General features: G+C 56.9%; 7 protein-coding genes across 7 annotated transcripts, besides 10 other annotated features; all 7 read left to right on the top strand.

Annotated features, from left to right (window-relative positions):
* Positions 1–546: 546 nt before the first annotated feature.
* TraAM80_03103 (uncharacterized protein) lies at positions 547–2,139 on the top strand (the record flags this gene model as incomplete). Its single annotated transcript, XM_029380082.1, has 1 exon — positions 547–2,139. One exon carries the CDS (start codon positions 547–549, stop codon positions 2,137–2,139), a length of 1,593 nt encoding a protein of 530 aa, XP_029240053.1.
* A 220-nt stretch (positions 2,140–2,359) lies between these two features.
* Positions 2,360–2,394: a microsatellite.
* A 33-nt stretch (positions 2,395–2,427) lies between these two features.
* Positions 2,428–2,479: a sequence feature (A-rich).
* Positions 2,480–2,664: 185 nt separating this feature from the next.
* Positions 2,665–3,930, top strand: TraAM80_03102 (uncharacterized protein; the record flags this gene model as incomplete). Its single annotated transcript, XM_029380081.1, has 1 exon — positions 2,665–3,930. One exon carries the CDS (start codon positions 2,665–2,667, stop codon positions 3,928–3,930), a length of 1,266 nt encoding a protein of 421 aa, XP_029240052.1.
* Positions 3,931–4,033: 103 nt separating this feature from the next.
* Positions 4,034–4,133: a microsatellite.
* A 40-nt stretch (positions 4,134–4,173) lies between these two features.
* Positions 4,174–4,203: a microsatellite.
* Positions 4,204–4,326: 123 nt separating this feature from the next.
* On the top strand, positions 4,327–5,454 carry TraAM80_03101 (engulfment and cell motility ELM family protein; the record flags this gene model as incomplete). Its single annotated transcript, XM_029380080.1, has 1 exon — positions 4,327–5,454. One exon carries the CDS (start codon positions 4,327–4,329, stop codon positions 5,452–5,454), a length of 1,128 nt encoding a protein of 375 aa, XP_029240051.1.
* An 86-nt stretch (positions 5,455–5,540) lies between these two features.
* Positions 5,541–5,559: a microsatellite.
* Positions 5,560–5,802: 243 nt separating this feature from the next.
* Positions 5,803–5,860: a microsatellite.
* Positions 5,861–6,029: 169 nt separating this feature from the next.
* On the top strand, positions 6,030–7,844 carry TraAM80_03100 (putative transmembrane transport protein; the record flags this gene model as incomplete). Its single annotated transcript, XM_029380079.1, has 1 exon — positions 6,030–7,844. The coding sequence occupies one exon, from the start codon at positions 6,030–6,032 to the stop codon at positions 7,842–7,844; it is 1,815 nt and encodes a 604-aa protein (XP_029240050.1).
* A 289-nt stretch (positions 7,845–8,133) lies between these two features.
* Positions 8,134–8,167: a microsatellite.
* An 831-nt stretch (positions 8,168–8,998) lies between these two features.
* TraAM80_03099 (uncharacterized protein) lies at positions 8,999–9,412 on the top strand (the record flags this gene model as incomplete). Its single annotated transcript, XM_029380078.1, has 1 exon — positions 8,999–9,412. The coding sequence occupies one exon, from the start codon at positions 8,999–9,001 to the stop codon at positions 9,410–9,412; it is 414 nt and encodes a 137-aa protein (XP_029240049.1).
* A 145-nt stretch (positions 9,413–9,557) lies between these two features.
* Positions 9,558–9,600: a microsatellite.
* A 534-nt stretch (positions 9,601–10,134) lies between these two features.
* TraAM80_03098 (uncharacterized protein) lies at positions 10,135–15,999 on the top strand (the record flags this gene model as incomplete). The annotated part of the gene is made up of 1 exon (XM_029380077.1): positions 10,135–15,999. The coding sequence occupies one exon, from the start codon at positions 10,135–10,137 to the stop codon at positions 15,997–15,999; it is 5,865 nt and encodes a 1,954-aa protein (XP_029240048.1).
* Positions 16,000–16,204: 205 nt separating this feature from the next.
* Positions 16,205–16,250: a microsatellite.
* Positions 16,251–16,257: 7 nt separating this feature from the next.
* Positions 16,258–16,290: a sequence feature (A-rich).
* A 267-nt stretch (positions 16,291–16,557) lies between these two features.
* Positions 16,558–18,579, top strand: TraAM80_03097 (uncharacterized protein; the record flags this gene model as incomplete). The annotated part of the gene is made up of 1 exon (XM_029380076.1): positions 16,558–18,579. One exon carries the CDS (start codon positions 16,558–16,560, stop codon positions 18,577–18,579), a length of 2,022 nt encoding a protein of 673 aa, XP_029240047.1.
* Positions 18,580–18,922: the final 343 nt, after the last annotated feature.

The following is an 18,922-nucleotide window of genomic DNA, read 5'->3' as shown; positions in this document are numbered from 1 at the left end:
GGAGGCGTATCGTCGCTTTGGCTTGCTCACCGACGTCCAAGTTGCCACGTACGGTGTGGCGGTGAACCGTATTTTGGCCCTGATGACGGAGAAGGGTCTGCCGCACAGTGCGACACCCTTCACAGAGGAGGAGTTGGCGGAAATGAGCCGCTTCTAGACGGCCAGGGGGGCGACACGTATTCCCCCTCCCTGCTGTCGTTCTTTTTTTTTTTTACTTCTTCCTCACAGGCGCCTCACTTGTTTCTCTCGCTCACTCACGCCTTCCCCATTCATTTACTCCACCTCAACTGTGAAAGAATGGGTGTGTGAGGTCACTTGCACCTTTGCGCACGGGTGGCTGAATTGCTATGCATGTCTGACCTGTGTTGTTTGGGCGGAATGGCCGCCGTGCGCTTTTCTGTTGTTGTTGTTTTTGATGTGAGTGCGTGTGTGCCACGTCCGTGTGTGGGGGCATTGCTGTGCGCCAGGGGGGAATCCAGTGCGGCAGCGTCTGGACAGATGAAATACCACCGTTCCTGTTGTTTTCCTTTTTTCCCTCTTTTCGCTATGAGGATAGTCAGGGTGCACGGGGAGGCCATCGTGAAGGGACACCGTGGAGAGGACGTAAAGCTTGACAGTGGTTGTGCGATGCTTCGCTGGACCGGTGGAAGCAGGGCTCGATCGTCGTTTCAGCAGCCCGCTGCTTCCTCTTACAGGGCTGGTTCTCATGGCACGGACACCGGCGTCAACGTCGGCCGGTGCCACAACATGCATCGATTCCAGCAGGTGACGACATCGCATGAGCGACGTTCGGGGCGTCAGCTTTCGTGCGATGGTCGCAACGTGCTGAAGGGTTTCCCCAGAGGACCCCGTGAGAGCGGAGATGCTTCTGTGCCAACCTCGCACGAGAGTGATGACAGGCGATCACTGACGTCATCAACAAGCGACGGCGGAGAGGCCGGTGTGGATTGCACGGCGTTGGAGTGGTCTGTAAAGGCTGCTGCCGCTGCTGCTGCGATGACTGCGCCGCGGGAAGAAGCACCAGAGGGATGGGCAGCGCCGGCGTGCAAAGTGGCTTTGCCGCATTTGGGACTGGGGGAACACGCACTGGCGCTTGATGCCCCGACACACCCTGATTGTAACTATGCCCCTGGGGAGTGCACTGTGGAGGCTCAGGTGGGGTCGGGGGGTGCGCAATCCCGTTACTCTGGATGTGGTGTGCCATGCATCGATACGCGATGGACGGAGGTGGCGAGTTCGCCACCGTTGCACGTGCCGGAATGGGAAAATGAGCTGGGACCTCCGTTGGATGACACAACGTTGGCTCCGCAGGGGTGTTTCTTGTGGCATTTACCCGAATCTGCCGAGGAGTGGGAGCTGCAATGCTGGAGTGATTTTCCACCCCCTCTGATGTGGGGAGGAGAGGTGCATAAGGACCCAATGAACACCTTTTTGGACCGTCATACACCCTTCACCTCTTCCGGTCTGTATCCAGAGGCTGACCAAACCATTGTATTTGCAGAGGAGCCCGTAACGGCATTGACAAACGACGAATTTTCGTGCGGACTCCTTTATGAGGAGTACGGTGAGCCTGCAGCGGCAGGAGGGGGTGGCGGAGAGTATGCCACCTGCGTTGCTTCTGACTGCTTCCCGCATGCAGACACTACTCCCACGGCAGCATCGCGCGGCTGGCGGACCCCAACCCACTGTGACAGGTACGCGGAACCGCTTCACCCGGCGGGCGGTGAAGGCACTATGTTCCCTTCGACTTCACAGGGGCCGTTTACGGTTCGACGTTCATTGCCGGAGTCCCCAGGCACACGACCCAGCGCGGCGTTAGGCCTCACCTCACTGCTAACCGGCGTGAACCAAGGTCAGACGATACCTCATGAGGAGTTCAGGGAGCCTTTCATGCGAACAGGCCGCGGGAGGGGTGGGCAAGGTGCCGCGTGGTTCGATTTGGACGCTTCCATGCAGGAGCCGTATAGGGCGCGACTTTATCCTGGTTTCCATCTGTCAGCCCCAGAGCCCCCAGCAGCGAGGGGAGGCAGGGCGAGAGGCACGGGACGAGGCTCACGACGCGGGCAGTCATTGAACCTTTTCGGCGGCGTTCCCTCCGCGCGATTTCAGGCGTTTCAGCGCCGTTACCGTAGGGGCTAGTGACCCACACAGAGATGCACAATCCACCAAAAGACAAAACAAATACGAGGACAAACCAAGGGATGATACACATGCACGTGGCGGGAGGAATCATGGCGCATGCGTCGTCATGATACAGATATTACGTTATTATTGTTATTACTTTTTTTTTTTTGCTGCTTTTATCAATGAATTGTGAAGGATCACCGTTGCCTCACTCCTGGCCTTCTACAGATAAGAAAGGAGAAGGAAGAGGAGGGGGGGGGGGACGGATGAATAGAAGACGGGGCCTGAGAGTATCACCTCATTTTTTTGGTTGTTAGCTTTCTTATTTTTTGTTTGACTTGTGTTGGGTTTATTGCCGTCACTGACGCGTTGACAGGGAGCCTCCTGCAGCTTGAGTTGTGTTTGAAGGAAGAGGCGCTGCGGTGCGGCGGCTTGTGTGTGTGTGTGGGGTGGTGGTGGATGCTTTGACAGGTGTTATGTGTTTACGCCTCGCTGCTTCTTTTGTGAAGGGCTCTATTGATAGCTACGCAGTGAGGGAGGATGGATGCGTGGTTCCATGCAACACAGGCGAAGTGTGAGGTGGTTCTTGAGACGAAGCTAGCGCTCTACGCAGAGGCGTGCGCCACACTCACCACGAGCCTTCATCACCGTGCGGCTGCTGCTCCTGCTGGTGGTGACCAGGAGACGGACGCTGAAGGTGACGTCGGCGGCCAGGCGAAGACCACCGATTGGTCCTCACAACCGCTTCTCCTGGAGAAAATGCGTCTCGAGGGGCCGTTAAAACCTCCCAAAATATCGGACTACTTGGACACGATTGAGCAACAGTTACACGCCACCTATGATGGACTGGGCGGCGGATACACTTTGGATGGAGAGGATGAACGGGCCTTTGAGCAAGCCAAGTTCTTCGCACATATGCTGACCGCCACTACAGCTGCGGACGCAGGCACGCACATGGGCGCGGGTGGTGGCCCGCAGCTGTACGGCGAACTTACATCACAGGGTGTTCGTCAGCTCCATTACACCGTGCTGAAGTGTCTCGAGCGGTCTGGCGCCGCCACACACTCTGATGAAGCAAAAACGGAGGAGAAGGAGACAAGAGGCTTCTGCCAGCGGAGACCGTATGCAGTGGTGGGGGTAGATGTTGGGTGTGGGACGGGGAAGCTATTGTTTGAGTGGTCCTTGTTGGCTAGGCGCGACGCGGCGTCGTGCTACTGGACGCACGTGGGGCTGGAGTTGGCGCCTTCGCGGCTGCGCGTAGCGCGCCGAGCGATGCGGGGGAGTGAATCGCTTGTGTATTTGCCCACACAGCAGCGATGGTGCGTGGAGCCGCCAAGCGGAGGTGAGGATCAGCAGCAGAGAAAGTACGGGGATGTGCGGGTTGTGTTGGGTGAGGCCGATGTCTTTACGCCTGGGCTTCTTTCCAATGAGACGTTTCTTCCACTTGCTGACGGCAGGGGCATACGTGATGCCGCGCTGGATGACCTTCACACGGAGGTGCCTTCACACCTCGTGGTGTTTTGTTGTGGTTTGGGGTTTGCAGAGCCTGCTGTTCTTGAGCTGTGTGCCGCGCTGGAGCGGATGTGGCGAACATCACACACAAGCTTATCGCCACCCTGGCGGTCCTTGACGTGTGTGCTGCTGCTTCGTGCCTTTGACGATCTGCGATCGTTTCCCCTCTTTAGGCTCTGCACTGAGTCAACGGGGCGCCGCGATGGGGGCGGCGGCTTTCTCTCCAGAATACAACTGAGCACAACGTGGATGGATGAGGCTCCTGCCTGGCTTTTGGAGCTTTCTCGTGCGTGACACGGAAATGGAATAGAGCGTGCATGCCAGCGTGGATGTACGCGGTGTTCTAGCTTGTGACCTGTTTACTTGCCGTTTGCCCCCCCGCAAACATAAACTCACTCACACACACACACAGACACACACACACACACACACACAACACACACACACACACACACACAGACACACACACACACACACACACACACACACACACACACCCGTGCGCTCGGTGGCAATGTGTGTCTGCCCGCCTTATCCTTTTTTATTTTATTTTTGTTTTTTGTTTTTCTCACGGCGGAAATCGCGAGTTGGCCTTCACGTGTAAATAGCACAAGGAGACAAAAGTGACGGGAGGAAACCGGCGCGGAGCACAAACGTCGACCACGCAAAGGAGGAAGAGGGGCGCACAGTATGACGTTCTCTCCATCCTTTTTGCGAGACCCGGTGTTTCTTCTCACTGCGGCCGTCGGACTGACCGGGGTCGTGTTCTTCGCGTACTACTGGTATGAGGGACGAACATTCGGCAAACGATGGCCGTTCCCCCGCCGTGTCCGGCGTCCACCGGTGCTCCGTGGCGTCACCGCAAGTCAGCGGCCGGAGATTGCAACGAAGGAGGCTATCGGCCTCGTTGCCCGTGGGGAGATTGCGACGCTGGGCGGGTTGGTGTACTTCTTCCGCGGCTCTGGCAACGAAAAAGAAATTCTGCTTGATCCCACGCTGCAGGCGTACCTGCAGCGTCTGCTGGCGCCGGGTGTTCTGGCGGAAGCTGTGCCGCCCGGGATCCAGAATGCGCACGTGCAGGAGCTGCTGCATCAGCTTTGCCACTGCTGCGAACAGGCTGCTCGTCTGGAGAAGGAGCGTGCCACCGCGTTTGACGCGACCAACTCAGGGCACATGCAACTTCTGAGGGAGTTGTGGGAGGCGGCGGGGAAGTCGCCCGCAGACTTCTCCCATCGCAGCGAAGCATGGGTGGAGTTCGGCTTTCAGGGGCTTGACCCCGCGACAGATTTTCGCGGCGGTGGCGTGTTGGCCCTGCGGCAGTTTTTGCACTTTGCCCAGACGCACAATGACGACTTCAAGGCGATGATGGCCTTCAACAGGCGGATTCTGGCGGCGGGCGAGGAGACCTGGTATCTTTTTGCCGTGGTCTCCATCCAGTTCACCGCGCAGTTGTTGCTGCAGAAGGACCACGCGTTTTATCTACCGCAGCTGGAGGTTTTGTACGACACTCTTAAGGGCGGAGCGGGCAAAGACAAGTGCGAGGGAGGTGCGAAGCATCACCTTGGCAGCGCACGCGCGGAGGTGCTTGAGCTGCGCGGCGGCGGCAGTGATAAGAGCCAAAACCACAGTAAAAACGATCGTGATGCAGCCGCTCACAAGCCATGGACCGGTGTCCGCGACTTTGAGGAGGGCTTTCACACACTTCATCATCAGCTGCTGCTGCACTTTAAGCGTTGCTGGCACCGTGACTTGCCGCATGTGATGGAGTACAACAACTACATGCCAAGCGTCTTTCAGAGCTTCTTTGTACCTGACTGAGTCCTGCTGAGGCGGCAGAGTTTCCCGTTTGTTGATTTTTATTCTTTTATCAACTCACATGCAGAGGCGGCGAGCGCGTTGTTTGTCACACACACACACACACACGTCTCCGTCTCTGTTTCTTTGCGTGTTGTCACGCACTCATTCACGCTCTCTCTTTGGCTCTTTGGATCTCCCTCTAAACTCTCGCCACACAAGTACTTCTAGTGTCTATACACGCACACACACGTGAAGATATATATTTCATTATATATATTTGTTTATATCTGTGGTTGCGGATAAATCTCTTCACAGTCGCGTACATTTTCCACCCGTCAGGGGTTGTTGTCATCCGCGACAGAGACAAGGCAACACCAGCATAAAGAAACAAAACAACAACAACAACAACAACAGCGAAACGAGAACATAAATAAATAATAAAAAGGAGAGTGGCATAAGCGCAGTCAGGTGGCTAAAAAAAGTTGGTGTCGGCGGGTCCATTCCGCGCAAGCACGTATTGCGAGTCAGCGAGAGAGCGAGTAGTGAGTAGGGAAAATAAGGAAAGAGGTGGGGAGGGTGGGAGCAGCGGCACAAGGATGTCGCAGAAGTTGAATGCCAACGCGAAGGAGTGGCGGCCGGCTGGTGAGCTTGCAGCGTTCAGGCTTCCTGCCTCTACGAGTGAGAAGGATGGCGACTCTGTCGTAGGAAACAGTGCCGCCGCAGACGTCGTCGCCGACGACAACAATGGTGGTACCGTGCCACCCTTATTGCCGCAAAACCAGCAGGAAAAACAAGAGCAACAAGAGCAGCAGCGGAATATGCGGACTCTTGACGCCGTCACAGAGTCGCCGGTGTACTATCCTTCGTTCACGCGGGCAGGGCCGTCTGCGGTTTTGGCAGGTGGCGTCGCAGTGGAGCTGGAGGGGGTGAACTGGGCGGAGGAGTTTGAGCGCGTCATGGCTCTCACGAAGGAGCTCATTAAGCGTCAGATGCACAGTGAGCAGGAAGCCGCCTCCGCCAGGTTGGAGGGAGGCCACGTAGGCCACCCCAAGCCGGTTCGTAACCCCAGCGTCGATCGGACGTCACCACAAAAGTCACAAAGCGTAGTTAGGGCCACGGACGCCAACCGGTTCCCTGCGCTGCCGGGTGCAGACGAGGTACGGCCACTAGTGAGCGGCAAGTGGGTTAACGCAGCCAGAGTGCTGCTTCCCCCGTCCAACGCCAGTGGTGGGGGCGAGGGACACGCCTACACGACATCCACATCCACAACCACAGCGGCGCCCACGCATCCCCCTGCACCCGCATCTGCCGTCACAGAGTTGGACGAAAACGGTAGGCCGCTTCCGCCGCTAACGGCAAAAGGCAACCGGAGGTGGAAAAAACCCACAAAAGCGCAACAAAAACGTGAGATGGCGCAAAAAAACGCATTTGAGGCCTTTGCAAACGCACTCTTGCACAGCATTTCCCCATTTATGTTGCCGCTACGGGAGCGGTGCAAAACGTCGCTTCCACACATTAAGGTTGACCAACGTTTTGGGAAGAGTGGCCAACCGCAGACGGCCGTGGCACAGTTTGTCGTAGCACCCTTGGTGACGAACTACAGACCACGGCACTTTCATGATCTAACCCCTGGCGATTTGATGGAGTTCCACTACGACTTTGCCCAGGTACTGAAGCAACTAAAGTCCGCAAGCGACATACTGTTTGGTTATGGCCCAGTGTGGAAACGGTATGCGGTGCCCTACTGTTACGTGAGCTGCAAGGAATACAGGCAGGAAGTGTTAAACTTGTGCCCAGACGAGGTTCCCAACATGCGTATGGAGGCCATCTATGAAGATGATATAGTGAAGGACATCACAGACGTGGTTCTGGCTGTAGAAGAGCTGGAACCGTTGCAAAGCATGTCGATTGCTCAGGCAATGAGTCGTCGGGTAAACTTGGCCCCCCTCTTCGACGCATTTGACGCCATCTTTAAGCCAATTGAAAACTACCGCATCATCATACGTGACCTGCATCATGCACCGTCTACATATCTGATTCAGGCCTCGCATCACGAGATACAGCAAAAGCCATCCCCTCTCGTGCTTTACAACGACCCCAATCTGTGGTACGAGCTTCCCGTGGTTAGCCGCATAAGAGTAGAGGAGAAAACGACGGATGAGGCCTTTGAGCACCCTGCAGCAAACACCCCAAAGACTGCGGTTGTCTCCACCAAGAGCGCAGGGGGAGAATCCAAATTTGGATCGACTTTCAGAAATGACTGCAGCACTTCAGCTGAGCACGGCGCTCAAGTTAAAGGCTCCAACCCGGGTCAAATGTACCCGTTGGCCGTGATGGCACCCGTGGTGGGGAGCGTCCTTTGCGTGCTTCTGACGGCCTGCATCGTGTGGCGGCGCAGGTCCGGTCAGTAGGCTCCGCCTGGTACGTCGGTCAACATGCCTGGAAGTTCAGTGGCGGTACGTCGTAGGGCCGGCGGGTGTAGGGTACCGGTGCTCCTTTTCTGCCGCACAGAAAAGATAGGGATTCAGAAGTCAAAGAAAAAGCAAGGCAACGAAAGCCAACTCGGCGAGAAAAAGAGAAACTCGGCTGCAACGAGCGAAACGTAGGTGCGTATGAGGGGTACAACAGTTAACCACAGACGATAAGGCAATAAAATGACGAAAAGAACGAGGTGAAGTGAATAGGGTAGGTGAATGAAAGCACAAACACGCAAAAAAAAACACACACACACACAGGCAGCGGCGGCGGCAACCAAAGGTGAGCAATAAGGACAGACCATTGCCCATAAGCCGTTGACGGAATGTAGATGACTGCCTTTCCTCTTGTGGAGACTCAACCATGAGTAAATTGGCTCTCAATCAGCAAAAGACAGCTTAAACAAGAACCACAGGACGAAGAGGGAACCCTTTTCCGCATTAACTTTGCAAGCGTTCTAGTCAAAACGTGTTTGGCCGCCCTACCACCCAATGACACTTCCTCTGTTGGTTGCCCTTTTCGCTAACAATGTAGAAGCGTTTGTTCAAATGACTATTGTTCTATGCGCTCTTGCCTCCTCCCTTTTTTTCTCCTTCCCCCCATGCGCTGCAGAGTAGTCAAGGTCACCATCATCTAAATTGGGGCACTGTAGCGGGATGCAGGTCCACGAAAGCGCGCCGTCCGTGACTACGAGGTTACCGTTTGCGCAGGCATCTGTCTGACTTGCGTGCTGCGGTGTTCCGCTCTTCTGCTGCTCTACCTGTACCGCTGACTTGTTGTTGCTTCTCCAGCTCCCAGGCTCTTTGTACCATTTATCTCATACTGTTTGCACTGTCCGTGGTAGATATCTTGCGGAGACACGCAACGCAGCGATGGAGACTAAATATGTCTCTCTGATGTTGTTTCAGATGGGAGAGATGGAGAGCGTTGTTGCCTTTCTTGGCGGGAGCCGTGACGACTGTGGTCAAACGCTGCGCAACCTTATCAATTGCCTGTGGTGCTGGAGGTAGGAGTCGGCGGAAGGATGCGCATCAGGCGCCTTTGTTTTTACTGTTAGGCATTGAGACTCTGTGGATGGCCGGTGCCTGACATGTGCGTGAATTGGGCCAGGTCCTACCCGCGGAGCCCCAAAAAGAACTGGCGTATTGCACACAGCTACCAACTGAAGGGCTGGGTGGACGTAACCTACCGGTCCCAGTTGGTGACGCAGATGTTGTGCCCTATTTTGGACCCCATCCCTTTCCCAACCCATCCCCATAAAACAAAGACTCAGGCACCCGCTTCACCCTCTTCTTTACCTTGGCCAGACGATGAACGGGCTGCGGTTGAAAGGCGAAATGTGAAAGGCAACTGGTGGACCATTGTCACCGCTCTCTTTGTCCTGTGTGGCACGCTGGCATCAGCTCCGTCGTACATTGTCCTGCGGCCCAACCCTGAGGGGGAGGGGGAAGCACCCTTTTTTTTTTTCTGTTTTGCTTTTGGTGACACGGTGCTTTTGGTGTAATGTTTTGCTTGTGTGGGAACTGGCGCTGTCTGTTTGTGCCTGCACTGGAGTTGGGGCATGCCCCAAAGGGGTGTGGTGGAAAGGTATTTGTGCATGTTTACCGCTGACGGTTGACTTTGTGATTGTGTGGTTGCGTCGGCTAATATGTTGCTGTTGTTTTTTCTTTTTGCCTTGTTGTGTGCTTGTTGCAGAGGCTTGTTAAGGACGTCTTTGCTGATCCCTCTTGGTTGGGGGAGCAGCACACACTCAATCGCACTTGCACACATCGCGTAGCCTGCCTCTCCGTACCGTTTTTTGTGTTGTCTTGTCCCAGTTGGGGAGGCAAGTGTTGTGAGTTGTGCGGCCGAAGTAGTGGAAGGTCTCTCTTTTTTTTTTTGCTTGTTTCTGCTACATGTTCATTGGGTTGACTGTTGACGTCTCTCACCATTGCAACCCGCACCTCCCTCGCTGTGCCGTGGTGGTGGAAGGAGGGACTCTGGCAAGGCGGTGGGGCAGAGAGAGGACTGTAGTACAAGCCACAACCAAGAAGGAACGGGGGTGTAATAGAGTGTGTTGCGTAGCTAGAAGGCGGGTCCATCTCGGTGTGCTTGAACCTGTACGTGCAGCGTGTGTGCGTGTGTTGGGGCGGCGAGGGGCGTGGGCGGTGTTTGCGGTGCTCGTAGCAGCAGGGAGCAGCAGTGAAGACGTGCAGAAGGCACAAACACTCCATTAATAAAGGAATAATGTCGTTTGGGATGCGTATTGGGCTTGCCGAGCCTCATCATAGGCGGGCTTCCGGGGGGTTGCGTGACACCGCTGCTGCTAGTGGTATGAAGGACGGAGGTGACAATTTGGATGACGGGCCACAGCCAAGTTGCTCGGTCCCGACACCGGAGCCTCGTGTGCTCGCTACGGCTGCTACGGTGGCCTGTGCGTCTTTGCCGCGCGCGAGCAGCTCCGCACTTGCCCGTTCAACGAGGAAAGGGGGGATAATTGGGGAGGGGCCCTCTTCAACATCTTCCCTGCTGGATGGGGCGGCGCTTCGGAGTCGGCTGCGGAGACCGTCCTCAGCAGCCCACTTGCGGCGACTGGACCTCAGAGCCACAGCGATGGATGATGTGGAATGGAGCTGGTTTTGTCAGGACCTGCTGTCAACGATGTCGGGCCTGACCTTCTTGGGACTGGCAGAAATGGGGCTCACGGACAGGCGACTAGCGGAGCTTCTTCGCAGCTGCCAGTTGGAGTCTACGCGCTGCGGCACGGCAGCGTCGTTTTCCTCAGCACTGTCGTCAAGGAGGGCAACAGGTCTTGCGGCGTCGAGGTCCGTTGCGGCGGGTGATGCTGCCTCCTCAATATCCTGTAACCCTGGTCTTGGGAGAAGGACATCCACACAGGTCTCATCGTCGGTTGCGAACCTGGGTGGAAGACGAGCGTTGCGTCGACTGGGCGTATTGGACCTGAGCGGGAATCGTCTGACCCACCGTAGTGCAACTCCGCTTGGAAAACTGCTTCTTTGGGCAGCGGACACCCTTGATGAGTTGCACCTGTCGGGGAATCCATTGCAGGACTACGGACTGCAAATCTTGGGAATCTATTTGGCCAAGTTGCAGCTGGCCTCGCTGCAGAAGGAGCGTCACTTTTTCCCTTTGTCGCTGGTGCGGCAGCACGCGGCGTTGTTTACGCAGAGGCGGAGGCAGGCTGAGCATGAGGCTCGAGTGCGGTACAGTGTGCCTCAAGGACCCACCCACGCGTCTCCGCAGGAGCGGCGGTGTGGGGACGCCAGTGAACGGGGCACACCCGCTGCTTCCTGCGGGGACGCGCAGATTCATTTAGGAATTTCATTTTTGGACTTGCGGGGCTGTCAGGGCTCTGCACGTGGAATTTCAGAGGTGCTTGCGGGTGCAAGTCACTCCCAACGGTTGGAAACCCTTCTGCTAGCACACAACAGGGATGCTCGAGCCGCACTCGTATCCCCCAGGCCAGCCTGTAAGGGTGTGGGGATCTCTCCGCAGGCAACGTGTAGCAGAGACGAGGCGACCGCAGGCACCGACCCCTTGCTGAGCGCGTGCAGGTTTTCTAGCTTTAAGGAGCTCCACTACCCATGTGCGTTAACGATGCTTACCCTCAGCGGTGTGCCATTATCGAAGCTGTGTACGCCCATTGGTTGCCGCGAGCTTTTTCTGAACGTTTTTTTTTGTTGTCCTAAACTAAATCAATTGGATGTCTCAGATACTTTTGACATTCTCAAACTGCCATCTTCGCTACTGCTGCAGCTCCTGATGCGTAGACGAGAGGCCGCACGTGACCCGCGCATCTATTGGGGCCTGCAGCTGGAGTTGGAGGGGGCGACGGAGTTCACGCTAGATACCGTGATGCTGGCTCACCAAGCGTGTGTGGGAGGCATACTCTGTGAGTTGGCGGCACACGCCGCGTTTAACGCCCAGAGGCGACAGAGTCTGGCCCCACCCGCATTTTGTCACTTGCAGTCGCTGAATCTAAAAGGCACGGGTATCACCGATAGGGCGGCGCGTGGGTTGGCGATCGCCGTGTCTTCCGCGGCCTTGACGGGGGTTCTTTCTTCACTGACGGTGCTCAACCTGGCCGACAACCTTCTCAGCGTCGATGGCTGCATGCAGGTTATGCACGCCTTCATTATTGGTTGGCCGGTGCCCCCCTCCGTGCTCTCGGCGCTGTCGCTTCAGGGGAATGCCGGAGTTCACCGCGACGACGATGACTCCATTATGCTGCTTCGGCAGGGGGCTGAGGCTGCCGTGTGGAGACGGCGTGAAGAGCGTCAACGATGCGGCCTTGTCGACGAAGCGAGTCTACCGTTGCCGCTGCGCATTTATCTCGGCGCTGTGGGGACGGAAGCCTTCTGCATTGCTGACGGCGAGGCGGACAAAACCACAGCTGAAAAGGAGGCCGTAGAAGACGCAGGTGGGGTCAGGCAAGACGTCACTGTGGCGGATGAGAATAAACGTGACAAGGACTTTTCGACATTTCACTTCGGCACGGGCGGAGCGGTGCTGATACCACAGACGGCGGTGAGGCCGTTTGTGGAAGTGCCAGCGAGCGCGTCTTTCCTCTCCCCACTGGCCGCACAGCTGGCGGCCACCTGCGATGTCAGCTCCATCCACGCCGGGGAGACCCCGCGGAGGTTTCTCTTCTCCGTGCCGCCAACACCATCGGCCCTGCAGCGTACAACAGACCCCTTTTATCCACCCGAGCAACCGCAAAAACTGCCAGAGCAGCAGTACATTAGCGAGGAACAGCAGCGGCGTAGGAGTGTTCCCATTCTGTCGCCTGCAGTTGCCAATGAGAACCCGCCTATTATGATAGGATCCACCGCGGAGGTCGTGGCGGGAGAGACGTGGCGTAGCTCGCTCGTGAACGTCAAGCCGGCAACAGAGTTCTCAACACCCGCTTTACCCGTCGTCGTACCTTTTGTAACGACTGCACAGGAGGGGCATCCGTGGGCCAGGGACGCTGCGAGGGCGCGTGATCCAAGCTGCAGCGCTGGTTGCGAGGTCACACCACTGCGATCGCACGATAATCATGTCCTACGCGGCACGCTGACTTCTTTTCAGCGTGAACCGTCATCTATTTTTGCCTCTTCTCCCCACTCCTCCAAGGCGCTTAAATTTGGTTGTCTCTTTGCCGCCATGGACGCCGCGGGGGACCGAGGAAGCAAGGAGGAAACGGAGAATAGTTTGACACGATGCTATGTTAGCAGCATGGGCTATCGCCAACATGGTGACGGTGTAGGTGATGCGGAAGCTAAGGAAGCGCATGTCTCGCGTGGGGCCGCTGAAGTTCCGCAGTTGGAGGCGGCAAAAAATGAGGAGGCTGTGGAAGCTACGGGTGACGGACTAGCAGTGGGGCTGGAGAGCGAGGATGCCGATGGTTTTGCAGGTAAGGTGGCAGCGGCAGCAGCAGTAGCATTTAAGCCGAAAAAAGGACGTTGTGTGAAAAGCTTTGTTATGTCCTATTATCACCCCGTTGGTCACGTATTCTGTCGAGGCTGGCGACTGCTGCATCGCGGCGATTCTGTGGGAGAAGATGCCCGGGCATGTGTTGAGCGTGATGTGTGGAAGCTGCTGCAGCCTCTGGACACGCATCAGGGAGACGCAGTGGTGAATTCCGTCTCATTTGTGATGCCCTCGGCTGAGGGCATGGACGATGACGCGGAGTATGGCGCCACACGGCTACAAATCGTCTCCAACGAGCACCGTTCGGCGCTGGCTGAACGCTTGCAGCAGCATGCGAACATGGAGGATGGGATCATTGCCTTTCCACTTTTTATGCAGGCACTTCGGCGGTCGGAAGATGACACGGTGGAGGTGATTGCCGCCATGCTTGACGCTGCTCACTGTGGACTGCCTGCAAAATATGCGGGAAGCACTACGGAGGAGTTGGTACACGCGCGGCATGGCAGCGAGGACGTGTTGATGGCAGAAATAGGTGCTGTCTTGGCTGCTGCCGACGGCGAGACCGCGCAGATGCCAAACGGGTTGCGGGAGGAAGATGCAGCGGACTTCCCCTTTTTTTCCGCCAACTCCGAGGATGTCATCCCTCTCGCTGAGAAGCCAGTCGCGGTGCTCGCGGAAGAGCCGCAGCTGCTGCCACCGCAGTCGAAAGAAACAATGGAGGTGAAGAAGGAAGGAGAAAGGATGGAGTCGGAGACCGCAGCTCCGACTGCCGCCGTGTGTCGTGACCCTCCCGCGCCCCACACACCTGAACTGCAGCAGGCAAAGCTACCGGGCGCAGTGGAGCCGCTGCTGCCCCCACCGGACACAACCGCTTCTGTGGGGAATACGGTGCAGCTTCAGCCAACGCCGACCACGACCAGTAATGCCGCCGCAGCAACAGCGGTAGCGGAAGTGGCTCTCAAAAAACCGGCACCGAGTTTGGTTGACCGCGTGAAGACATTTGTCTTTTCTTTTCCTCATCGTGAGGGCCACTGCCTCTGCCGAGGTTGGCGCCTACTGCACCGCACCGACGCCGTTGGTGAAAATGCCCGTGCGTTGCTGGAGGCGGATGTATTGTCGTTTCTGCAGCCCGCTTTGGAGGATGGACAACAGCAGGGCGTTGATGGCGGCATTGCGAAGGATGCCGATGCCGATGCGTCCGCGCGGCGGACCGTGAAGTCGGTGTCCTTCACGTGGGAAGGCTCGTCGTCGTCGACGATGCAGCTGCGCGTGGTGACCAGCGAGCGTCGCGCGGTGGTGTCGCAACGGCTGCAGCAAAATGTGGTTGAGGGCGAGGTGAAACTGCCACGCTTTTCCGAGCTTCTCCGCAGCAACGCCGCGTACGACACTATCCATGCTGTGGAGTCGTATGTTCAACAGCAGGCCTCGGAGGAGCTGCAGCGGCGCATTGCGAGCCGATACCGTGCCACCAGTACGCTGGTCCACTACTACCACTGTGACGACGCCGCCATGCTGCAGGAGATTGGGGCCCCAAATATGGCGGCGGTGGAGGCCACTGTTGACGCTGCAGCGACTGACGCTTCCGATATCACCTCAACGCCGTCAGGGGACACCCACAACAAGGACGACGCTGCTGTGGAGGCAACAGAGAGAGCGGGGGGCGCTGTAGAGCGGCCTCAGGCGCCGAGTGAATCACCGCCAGAGTCGCACGAGGAGTTGATGGAGGGCAACACCAACAAGGGTATTGTAGAGGTGATAGATGGGACAATCGCAGACGTCGCGCCACCGTCTACTGCGTCCTCCTCCCCGTTGAATCTTGCAACGCCGATTCACCGCGCCGCTCGTGTCCACAGCATAGAGCTGACGCTACCGGGAGGCAAAAACATCCAACGCATTCACAACAGTGAGAACACAGGCACGCAGCTGCCCCCGAAGAATGGCGAGGTTAACAGCGACGTGACACACACCAACCAGGCCTTCGCGGAGCGCGTTCGTCGTTTACAGTTTCTAGCGTACACTGCGATGGCCAAAGGTGCGATCTCGTTGGATACGCACCAACGACACAAGCTGCGCATCTGCAATGGAAAATGGGGCCGACAGCGCGTCACTGTTGCCGTGGAGTGGGATGTGTTTCTTGTGGTATATTTTGTGAAGGGCACGGCGTTGGGCATTACCTCACGCAAAACCCTTGTGCTGGTGCACCCTGTGGCCTTTGGGCTGCGCTGCTTTGTCGACAACAACAACGGCGGCAGCGTCGAAGGCCGCGACCGTATCATACACTTCTGCTTGGAGCATGCACATTCACCCGATGAGTTGGGCGTCTCCTCGCAGGAGGTGGAGCGAAGGCTGCAGGAGGTGTCGGCGTTGAAGGGCTCAAGGTCTGGTGCATCCGCGCGTGGGAGTTTGGTGTCGTTGCAGAACCTGACAAATGCCAGCCTCGCAAGCGGCTCCTCGTCGGTTGCCACGCTGGATTCCGCGGCGTCGGTGCCAAGCACGGGGCGGCTCCTGCAGCACCACGTGTCGTTTCAAGTAACCGTGAGTAGTGCGTCCAAGGCTCGTGAGGCGGTTGCCGCCATTCGTGGCGCAGAGCAGCGGGCAGTGAAGATGATACAGCAGACGATGGCGGAGCAGGATCGCCATGCCGTGGCTCGCCAGGTTTCAGAAACGCAGGCAGCTTAGAGGCGGCAGAGTGCCCAAGTAATTTCAGACATCCCCACGCATATTTACTCGTGTGTGCGTGTGTGGGGAGCACCGCGCCGCATCCTCTTGCAACGCTGCGGTGTCTTGCATGCTCGTTGGAGGGGGAGGCGGTGCCAGACAGCAAGGCGCGTTCCCCTCGGACGTAGCTCGCCTGTGTGCGAGAAGCCCATGGTTTCCAGGACGGAGGAGACGACGAAGGATAAGAAGAAAAGCAACAATGAAGTGAAGAATGAGCGGTTTTTGTATTATTTTTGTTTCTGTTTTTTTTTTAACGTCTTTTTGTTGTGCGTCGCTGCCTTTCACAACTCCCCTCCCCTCGCAGCCTCCTGCCTTCCACCGTGGCGGCGTACAGCTCAAATGCGCCAGGTGACGTGGGGGAGAGCGGCTGCCATGGTTCGTTTCTTCGCGTTGTGTGCTGTCGCTGTAAAACCCGTGCACTGCCGCTTCCCGATTACTTCCTCTCCCAAGGGCAAGCACAAGCGGCAGGCACGCACTTGCGCGGGCCGGAGACCCAGAGAGAGAAAGAGTGGGTGGGGAATGTACAAGAAGGCGCTCCACTCCTTCTTCTTGAAGGTGCACCCGGATTTTTTTTACCACAACCGCAGCCAACAGTTGGTGAATGAAAATTCCGTGGCGCGTCTTAACGAGCTGTTGAGTTGGGCCAAGGCTTTCAAGGGTGGCACGCTGCGCCCGCCCCCGGCCACCTCCATCACGTTGACGTTCTACAAGAAACCCGACGGCGACATGGACGATGATTTACCGCGTGACACGCAGCACGGGGGCGCGCCACCCTCCTCCTTTGTCCAGCGCGGCTTTGCGGCGGAGACGACATCGTCCTCGTCCCTGATTGAATCTACGTTTGAGCTTCCAGACAACTTCACGCCGAACGACGCCCACCGCGGCTCTGTGGAGCGGTCTGTGAACAAGTTTTTGCGGGACCTGCTGCGCCGTGCGGCATGCATCGACAGCGTCACAGACTCCATCTCCACCGCGGAGGATGCGACGGCGGAGCGGGCGGAGGTCAAACCGCTGCGGCGACGCCCTGGTCCACATCGCCGCAAGGTGGAGAAGCCCAAGTCACTCCTGGATGAGGCGACAGAGAGCATGTCGCTGCAGTGGAGCGTCACCCCTGCACCCACGCTAGATGAACTCATGGAGGCCGATCAAATTCTCTTTGCACGTGAGCTTTCCCCGCTGCAATCCGCCTCAGCGCTTCACACGCTGCGCCAACACCTCGGCGAGCTTCGCTACCCGGCATGGGAGTCCATGCCACTCATCATATCGAATGAATTTAATATTGGTGAGATATCAGGGACAATAACAATTCCATGGGACTTTACCCCACAGCAATTTCTCGCCTTTTTGACACGGAACGATGCGGCCGTCCTTCGCTGCCGTGAGACTGCCACACGTTTTGCCAATGCAATGGAACAACTTATTGCTGAAATTAGTAACGAACTAGAGCTGGACGATGTCTTGATTTCTTGCAGTCACAAGGATGCCATGGTGGTGTTGCAGCTGCTGCACCGCAATAAGGAGCTCCTGCGAGGCTACGGCCTGACAAACCTCACGCTGGAAGTTGGAACTCGGCACGCCATGCGGGCTAATGGTGTGGTGATCGTCAGCAGCGCTCTCACTGCGGATGAGCTGCTCCCTTGGCTTAAAAAACTGCAACCCAAGCTTGCCCTGCAGAAACGACTTTACAAAATTGCAAAGCAGCTTCTGGAGGCGACAATGTGGCACCTAAAGGAGTTCCGGGCCATTGCTGAGCCAGGCGGCATTGACGCTTATAATAACGACTACACCTATGCTCAGCGCTTGGAGTGGGCGAAGGAGCTGTTTCGCATTGGTTCCTCGTTGGCGCCCTGGGACTGGAAAGACATCACATTTGTGCTTGCGCCGGACGTGGATGTGGACTGGGCGAGAGGACTCATTGCGCTTCCCCACAACTTCAACGGAGACGCTTTTGTGCGTTACGTGGAGGACGTTCAACACGAGGCCAAGCGACGCAAGCGGGAGGAGCTGCTGGAGGAGAGTGCGATGCGGCGCCGGGATGCTGAGGACAAGCGACAGCAGGAGCATGACGAAGCGTTGATGCTGAAGGAGGAGGAAACTGGCGAGGGCGGCGAAGCGGTATCGCAGGATGCATTGCGTGAGATGTACAGGCGAACAACACCGCACATGGAGGAGTATCTTGCGTCCAGCAGCCACCGCGTGGACCCGCTGTCGGTGGAGCGGCCACTAGTCCACGCCGTGACGTTTAACTCTGACGCCGAGGCGGAGGATCAGCTGAAGTGGGAGGGCTTTTACGCGGACCCCTACGTCGATCAGGTGCCCACCGGCGACCTTGACGACGTGGCCCACACCTTCATGCTAACTAACCGCTGGCACCGCGAGGAGGCGGCGAAGAAAATGCTTGAGACGCTGCGCAACACGTACGGGAAGAAAGGCCGCAGATTTGACTATCAAAAGATGGGCGATGTCTTGGAAATTAACAACGCCAAGGTGCAGCCAAAGGGGTTTCCAACCCTCACGCGGGGCCTAAGGCCAACTTCATAGGTGTGAGACAACAACAACAGAAAGAAACAAACCAGGGGACGTGTATGGGAAGCGAAAGAGGCAAATACGCTAAGCGACGGCTAACTACGGCGGGGACGGAAAAAAAAAAAGTAGACGCGGAGGCCACTACATGGAACCTTTTCTCTTGCCCCCTCCGTATGTGTGTGCGGCCACGCATAAAATACATGAGCTGTACGTGGTGCAGGCCCAGAGAGAAGAAGGGGCAATGTGTCGCCTGCACCTCGTGCTATGTTGATACCTCTTCATCTCATGATTCATCCTCCACTCTCTGCTTTTTTTTTTCTGTGGGCTTTTTTTTTTCAGGATACAAAACATAGGCGAA

The sequence above is a fragment of the Trypanosoma rangeli genome, assembly GCF_003719475.1.
Source record: "Trypanosoma rangeli strain AM80 chromosome Unknown Tra_15.4_contig_00077, whole genome shotgun sequence".
In the NCBI taxonomy this organism is placed as follows: Eukaryota; Euglenozoa; class Kinetoplastea; order Trypanosomatida; family Trypanosomatidae; genus Trypanosoma; species Trypanosoma rangeli.
This window is presented reverse-complemented; position numbering and strand designations above follow the sequence as displayed.